Source organism: Solanum tuberosum, unplaced genomic scaffold (assembly GCF_000226075.1).
Source record: "Solanum tuberosum cultivar DM 1-3 516 R44 unplaced genomic scaffold, SolTub_3.0 scf00083, whole genome shotgun sequence".
In the NCBI taxonomy this organism is placed as follows: Eukaryota; Viridiplantae; Streptophyta; class Magnoliopsida; order Solanales; family Solanaceae; genus Solanum; species Solanum tuberosum.
The window spans coordinates 2,259-10,276 of record NW_006239015.1 but is presented as its reverse complement, the minus strand read 5'-3'; the positions used below and the strand labels follow the sequence as shown (position 1 = coordinate 10,276).

At 36.6% G+C, this 8,018-nt stretch overlaps 1 protein-coding gene and 1 long non-coding RNA gene across 2 annotated transcripts; both read right to left on the bottom strand.

Annotated features, from left to right (window-relative positions):
• Positions 1 to 231: 231 nt before the first annotated feature.
• Positions 232 to 898, bottom strand: LOC107060605 (uncharacterized). Its single transcript, XR_001473430.1, has 2 exons — positions 798 to 898; positions 232 to 723 (listed from the first exon to the last, which is right to left on the bottom strand). It is a non-coding gene; the product is annotated as an uncharacterized lncRNA (long non-coding RNA).
• Positions 899 to 6,113: 5,215 nt separating this feature from the next.
• On the bottom strand, positions 6,114 to 6,753 carry LOC107060584 (uncharacterized mitochondrial protein AtMg00810-like). The gene is made up of 3 exons (XM_015308623.1): positions 6,654 to 6,753; positions 6,338 to 6,611; positions 6,114 to 6,228 (listed from the first exon to the last, which is right to left on the bottom strand). The coding sequence occupies exons 1-3, from the start codon at positions 6,751 to 6,753 to the stop codon at positions 6,114 to 6,116; spliced, it is 489 nt and encodes a 162-aa protein (XP_015164109.1).
• Between the last annotated feature and the right edge of the window lie 1,265 nt (positions 6,754 to 8,018).

Sequence of the window (8,018 nt, the reverse complement as noted above, 5' to 3'; positions counted from 1 at the left end):
CTCATCTCTTTTTCTACTATAATAAATCTAATGGCACAAAGTCATTTTCCGTTTACAAGTATATCTCAACTCTTTCTCCTATCTCTTGCTTCCAGTTCCAGGTAATAATTTACTCGCGCCCCTTATCTACAACAAACCAAGATATATCTAAAGTATTGAGTAAATCAACAACACATGTAGAAAAAGATGCACGATGTTCAGTTTCCCCAACTGCTACAATATACTCAAAACTAAAACCAAATGCTAATCACAGAACTTTGCTCAGATACTGAAAGTTTACCAATGTACAGTAGTTACACTTCTTAAGCTGAAAGGTATCATAGTCAAATATTAATTCTCCAGGTAGCGTCCGGTTTGCTGCTTGCTGTTCTCAGCCAGAATATAAGATTAAAAAAACACAGAACACGCACAAGATGTTACATCAGCAAATTTTTTTATATATAAATCCATTCTTCTCTTTCCAATCGGAGACTCCACCTTAGAAGCAACTCTAAGGACCGCGGCTTATTTAATCTGTCTGGAAGTAGCTTGCAAAGAAGTTGGTAGTAACAGAGATATTCACCTGAGCACGGTAAATTAACTTTCTACATAAACCATACCTACTCGAATTTCCTCAAAAAGAAGAAAATAATTCTTGTGTGTGTTTTCAACTATGTCCAAAAGTATTCAGATTAATGGCATGTGGAGTAAACTCTCCCACACCCTAGAAAACCACAAAAACACCTGCAAAGAATTGGCCATCATTAATCATAGGCTAGTGAAGCAAATCCAGTAACTATGAGACAAAAGCAACTCACTTAGCCATGTTTTATGTCATTTTCCTGCTCATTATTTTCCTGTCAAATTCAAAACCCTCACCCATCCAATGTAAAAACTGGTGGAAGCCTTTCTCCCTTTCCATTTTTGATTGCACTTACATTTGGTGCCAACTTCATATCAACCGTACTTAAAAGCATCCACATAAAGAATGCTCTAGATATGAACTGGATCGACCAAGGGCTGAGCATTCAAAAGATGGCTAACCTAGAGCGAGCAGCAAAAATCGAAGCAGAATTCATGGACCATCAAAGGAGCTGCAACCCCGTTGTCAAAGTTGAACCACACTCCGCGAGTTCAGATGCAGACACTTCAGACCAGAAAGAGAACTATGTTCAATTGCACCATGTTAAAAGTCATGTTGCTTACTCATATACTGATACAGATGCGGAAAGTTCAGTCAGTACGATTGAGGATTTGCCTAGACACACTCATCCCTGCAGCAACAAAACGTGGATAGCATTACTGTCTTTCAACAGTATGCAAAAGCTGGAACAACTGTTTCCTTCTTGCTAGCCTACACAGTTCTGGTATTGTATGGATGCCGCTCTTCTGTTTGTGATGGTAACGCATAGTAGTTGGACACACAAGTGAACTGGTAAAGCTCCCGTTAATTCCTGAATTATTAACAAATACTCGAAATAATTAGAGCCACAAGGATTATCCTAACCACCATACATCTAGAGCTTCTTGATATGTGTTTGTGTGTGGTTTTTTTTTTCCAATGCTAAAAGATAAGAAAATCACGCAATTAATGGAACCTCTGTATATATGCTAACAAATATAAAGAGTCTAGTAATTAGGTTAACAAAAATGGACTTTCTCTGTTCCACAGTTGATACTTACTATTTAGAATCAAAAATTGAATGGTTGAATGGAAAAGTGCTACTGGGGGTTTTATATGAAATGGAGAAGTTGCTACCGGGGTGTTATGTGAAATGGAGAAGTTGCTACTGGGGTGTTATTTGAAACGGAAAAGTGCTACCTCTTAAATCTTATCTAACCAAGTAGCCGCTTCATATTAAGCCATAAGTGCTTGGTCATCTTAACGACACCAAATGTTTAAGTTGGTGATTATGATTCAGCTACTTAAAATCTCCATGCTCTCAGCACAAGTCAAGAACTTTCATTCTCATAAACTGGGTTAAAAAGAACAAAATAATATCAATATCAATATTATAGTGAGGAAAGCTTATATTATGTATGAAATGCAGATTTACAGAAAGGGATGATTGCCAGATCAAAGGTTTTTACCTTGCCTATCATCTGAAGAGTTGTCAGTGGGTGCACTGTTCTCAACATGAACAAATGTTTGAATAGTAGTTTTAGATTCCTTAAGTTTTGATATTTTATGTACATAGATCTATTAGATTGTACAATCACTTGAAAGTTTGGGATGCATTTCAGAACACAGACATGAATGTAAATTATTGTTGGCTATCGCGCAGCAAGATTGTCAGTATTTTGATGATTTCGGGAATTTTGCGGATATGTAACATGAGATAAAATATGCTTCAACAAGCAGTCAAATTTGATCAACAGATGGAGATTAAACATGCTCCAACACAGAGTCAGAATAGATAGAAATGAGAGATAAATTATACAAAGCTATACACTTTCTTAATCAAAAAAAGAAAATTTAAGTACAGCAAAACTGAAGGACATTATTCAACTTTCTCATTTCCCCTTTTTTTTTTTCTCTTGCGTCTTGAGGAGGAGGAAAGAAATGATAGTAATTTTAGCACATAAGAGTCTAACAGTGGCTGCTAGGGAGTGATAATCACTACTGCATTTCAGCAACAACCATTTAACGTTCCTATTAAGTGCTCACACTTCCAACATATAGCTAAAATTTCTCTGACACTTCTCAACAACATCCATTTATGTCTAAATATTCTTGTTTTCAAGTCAGACACACATTAAATTAAGTGGAAGAGAATATTTGGAAAATAATGCCAAAGAATTTGCGACCAATTAACAGATGCAGACAAAATATTACCTCCATTAGGCATGGATTCCCCCAGTCAGGAGATAAAAAGAATAATTGTAGCTGAAAATGGAAGGATCCAATAGTCTCATAGACCACCAATTAGTGTATCAGTAGGAGAACAACACACGTCAAAAGAAGAAAAGTGTGTGCACCGCTTCCTGCAAAATGAACATGAGACCGTGTGAAATTCAGCTAGTGTACCATTAGAAGATATTTGCAGAAATGAGTGAGTCCTATTGAGGAAAATGCAGCATCAGGTACAGTACAGTGAAAAGAGACGTGTGCAAGGATTCTTTTGATGAGCTAGTAGAATATTAATAGCTCATTGTGAATTGAAACCATTATTTAAAAAATAAATGCAAATTTGAATCCATTAGACTTGTAAACAGCTGCAATATTCAATGATTTTTTTTATAACCGTGTTGTCTGGGGCCATCTTGCACGCACCTCAATTCTACAAGGTCCCTACTACCTCCCAAAACTTTGCTCAGTTATTGAAAGTTCACACTTGTACAGTAGTTACACTTCTTAAGCTGAAAGGTATCATAGTCAAATATCAATTCTCCAGGTAGCGTCCGATTGCTGCTAGCTGATTTTCTCAGCAAGAATATAAGAATAAAAAAACATAGCACACGCACAAGATGTTACATCAGCACATTTTTTTATATATAAATCCATTCTTCTCTTTCTAATATATATTATCTCATAATTTGATATACTGAATACGACTAAAAGAATAATATTTGTATGTATTAGTTGTAGTTAAATTAAGTTAAAAAGCACTCAATCTCACCTTTATATAAGAATCTTATATAAAGGTGAGATTGAGTGCTTCAACACTCTTACCCCTCCACATTTCTGAGACAGTTCACAAGAAAAACCAGAGAAATCAGGATTGCTGAATCTTACCTGGATAAGCAAAGAAATCCCTCTGTTAATTTAAGTTAGATGTGCAAATCCTCCAATCGGAGATTCCACCTTAGAAGCAACTCTAAGGACCGCAGCTTAGATAATCTATCTGGAAGTAGCTTGCAAAGAAAGTGGTTGTAACAGAGATATTCACCTGAGCACGGTAAATTAACTTTCTACATAAACCATACCTACTCGAATTTCCTCAAAAAGAAGAAAATATTTCTTGTGTGTATTTTCAACTATGTCCAAAAGTATTCAGATTAATGGCATGTGGAGTAAACTCTCCCACACCCTAGAAAACCACAAAAACACCTGCAAAGAATTGGCCGTCATCAATCATAGGCTAGTGAAGCAAATCCAGTACTATGAGACAAAAGCAACTCACTTAGCCATGTTTTATGTCATTTTCCTGCTCATTATTTTCCTGTCAAATTCAAAACCCTCACCCGTCCAATGTAAAAACTGGTGGAAGCCTTTCTCCCTTTCCATTTTGGTTGCACTTACATTTGGTGCCAACTTCATATCAACCGTACTTAAAAGCATCCACATAAAGAATGCTCTAGATATGAACTGGATCGACCAAGGGCTGAGCATTCAAAAGATGGCTAACCTAGAGCGAGCAGCAAAAATTGAAGCAGAATTCATGGACCATCAAAGGCGCTGCAACCACGTTGTCAAAATTGAACCACACTCCACGGGTTCAGATACAGACACTTCAGACCAGAAAGAGAACTATGTTCAATTGCACCATGTTAAAAGTCATGTTGCTTACTCATATACTGATACAGATGCGGAAAGTTCAGTCAGTACAATTGAGGATTTGCCTAGAACATACTCAACCCTGCAGCAACAAAACGTGGATAGCATTACTGTCTTTCAACAGTATGCAAAAGCTGGAACAACTGTTTCCTTCTTGCTAGCCTACACAGTTCTGGTATTGTATGGATGCCGCTCTTCTGTTTGTGATGGTAACGCATAGTTGGACACACAAGTGAACTGGTAAAGCTCCCGTTAATTCCTGAATTATTAACAAATACTCGAAATAATTAGAGCCACAAGGATTATCCTAACCACCATACACAAGGATTTATAAAAATTGATAAATCGAAAAACCCGAATTATATTATTTTTGTATATCCCTTTTTAGTTATTATCTTTCATTATGATTTAGTTTATCTTTTATGTTTGGACATCTATAATTTGTATACTTTTAAGTATTACGTTGTACGTTTTACTTGTGATTTATATTAGATAGTAAATTTAAGAGATTTTATATATATATATATATAACTTTGATTCAAATTGCAAATATAACTTTGATTATTTTTCTAATTATTGACATAACCGAATAATCGAATCGAAAAGAATCAAACCAAACCAAAATTTATTTTGGTTCGAATTGAATTATACTTTTTCAAAATCAAAATCGAATAGTATAAAACCAAATCGAATGCACACGTGACACGTACCCCATGTTAAAGGGGTATATGTGGTCTAGCTATTTACTTAACGATGAAGGCGTTCTTAATAATTAGTTTAGCTTTGGGTTTGAGAGTGTCAAACCGCCCAGACCCACATGAATGTAAAAAATGAGTATAGAAAAATGAAATGTTTCTATTATTGATGTCATACTCTTTATTAATTAAATTGATTTGGTGGTTGAAGCAATTTTCCCAGTAATATGACACAAGTCATACATATTGTGTATGTTTGGGCGTATGTCCTATTAGTATCACCGTACATACAATTGTATATCGTCTTGTGTGTATGTCAGACGTATTTTAAGTATGTATGTATAAAAACTAGAATATGTATAAATATTATTGAATTGTGTTTCTACATTATACAGAGACCCTATTTATAGACACTACACTATACTCCCTCTGTCCCAATTTATGTGGTCCCAAAAAGAATGACACATTTCTATAATAAGTAACAATTTAACTATAAAATATTTATTTTAACCCTTAATGAAATGATCATTCATTTTGGACCACAAGTTTTAAAAGTCTTCATTTTTTTCTTAAACTCTGTGCCGAATCAAACTACCTCACATAAAATGAAACGGAGGGAGTAATTCTTTACCAAGTAAAATACTATTAACTATTCCTATTTTTATTCCTAATCCTATTCTAAGTAGGATCGTATATACCTATTCTTATTCTAACTAGGATTCTAACACTCCCCCTCGAGCTGGTGCATACAAGTCATATGTACTTAGTTTGTTACAGATGTAATTAATACGAGGTCCGGTGAGGAACTTGGTGAAAATATCTGCAAGGAGTATATTTTTCCTGACAAAGTGATAATCAATCTCAATGTGCTTAGTCCTCTCACGAAATATTGAATTTGATGCGATAAGAAGGCTCTTTTAATTATCACACACAAGTTCTATCTAATAGATTTCTCCAAATTTTAGTTCTCTCAGCAACTGTTTGATCAAAACTAGCTCACAAGTTGCTACAGCCATTGCTCGACATTCTGCTTTTGCACTTGATCGAGCAACCACACTATGTTTTTTTAATTTTCCAGGACACCAAATCAGTGTTCAGGAAAGCGAGCGCTTCATCGCTTAAAGCGATGAAGCTTCGCGATGCAAGCCTTCTACGCTTAACAAACTAGAATGAGTATGTGAGTGCTTCATCGCTTAAAGCGAGCGCTTCATCGCTTAAAGCGTGAAGCGGGGCCTTATCCTTTTTTTCCGCTTCACGCTTCCCTGAACACTGCACCAAATTACCTCCTGCTAAAACACAATATCCAGATGTAGAACGTCTATCAAAGGGTGATATTGCCCAATCAACGTCTGTATATCCAATGATATGCTCATGGCCTCGATCCTCGAAGAGTAGTCCTTTACCTAGAGCTGACTTTATATATCGCAAAATGCGAACAACTGCATCTCAATGACTATCATATGGGGAAGTCATAAACTGACTTGCAGCACTCACAGCAAAAGAGATGTCAGGTCTAGTCACGATGAGATAATTCAACTTTCCAACCAGCAACCCATACCTTCCAGGATCACTAAGTGGCATCGCCTATCCTGGCGAGAGTTTAGCATTCCGATCCATAGAAGTGTCAATGGGACTACAAACCATCATTTTTGTCTCCTAAAGAATGTCTAAGGCATATTTGCGTTGAGAAATAACAATACCTAATTTAGACTTAGAAACTATAATACCTATAAAATACCTTAGTCTGCCAAGGTCTTTCGTCTGAAAATGCTGAAAAGATATTGTTTCAAACTAGTGATACCTTCTTGATCATTGCCGGTGATAACGATATTGTCAACATAGACCACCAAATAAATACACAAAGTTGGTGCAAAATGTCGATAAAACACAGAGTGATCAGCTCCACTACAAGTCATGTCAAACTCCTGAATTATTATGTTGAACTTACCAAACCAAGCTCGAGGAGGCTGTTTCAAACCAGACCCACAATCGACATACAAGGTTACTAGGTTCCCCCTGAGCAACAAAACTAAGTGGTGCTCCATATAGACTTCTTCCTCAAGATCATCATGCAGAAAAGCATTCTTAATGTCTAACTGATGAAGAGGCCAATGACAAACTGAAGCTATAGATAGAATAAGACGGATAGATGCTATTTTAGCCATGGGAGAGAAAATGTCACCATAATCTAGCCCAAATATCCGAGTATACCCTTTGGCAACAAGGTGAGTCTTAAGCCGATCAACCTAACCATCTGGACCAACTTGACTGCATAAACCCAACGACAACCAACAATAGATTTACTTGTAGGAAGCTATGTTGCTCGGACTCTTCAAAAAGGTCAACTGGTGCGTGTCGGATTCACCAAAAGTAGTTTATTTTTGGAGAACCCGACACGAGTACGGCATCAAAAGTGAAGAGTCCGCACAACTAAGGTAGGAAGGGAAACAAGCTCCCAAGTACCACTCGTATGTAAAGCAAACATTTCATCAATCATAGTCCGCCTCCATCTTGGATGAGAAAGTGTTTCACCTGTGGTCTTAGGAATGAAAATAGAGGATAAAGATGATACAAAGGCATAATGGGGTGATGCTAGACAATGAATAACTCAAGAAAGTATAATGTGGGTTAGCATTACGAGTGGAAAGTATACCCTTTTGAAGTGCAATTGGTTGGCTAGGAGGAGGCAACTCAAAAGTAGGAACAAGGTCTGACGCATAACATGAATCATCAAGGACTAATGCTGGACACAAATGACAATGATAAGTTAGTAGCTATGGCGCTGCAACAGGCGACGTAGTAGTAACTATAGAGTCCTCAAAAGTTGGTACAGGTAAGAACTGAGG

What these genes read in the sequence shown, in the direction of transcription:
- LOC107060584 (XM_015308623.1), bottom strand. Translation starts at nt 6,753, where the DNA reads ATGCCACTTAGTGATCCTGGAAGGTATGGGTTGCTGGTTGGAAAGTTG. An exon ending in TTTTGCTGTGAGTGCTGCAA is followed by an intron (nt 6,612 to 6,653) that starts GTCAGTTTATGA and finishes ATTGAGATGCAG; the next exon opens with TTGTTCGCATTTTGCGATAT. An exon ending in GCACTCACATACTCATTCTA is followed by an intron (nt 6,229 to 6,337) that starts GTTTGTTAAGCG and finishes AAAAAAACATAG; the next exon opens with TGTGGTTGCTCGATCAAGTG.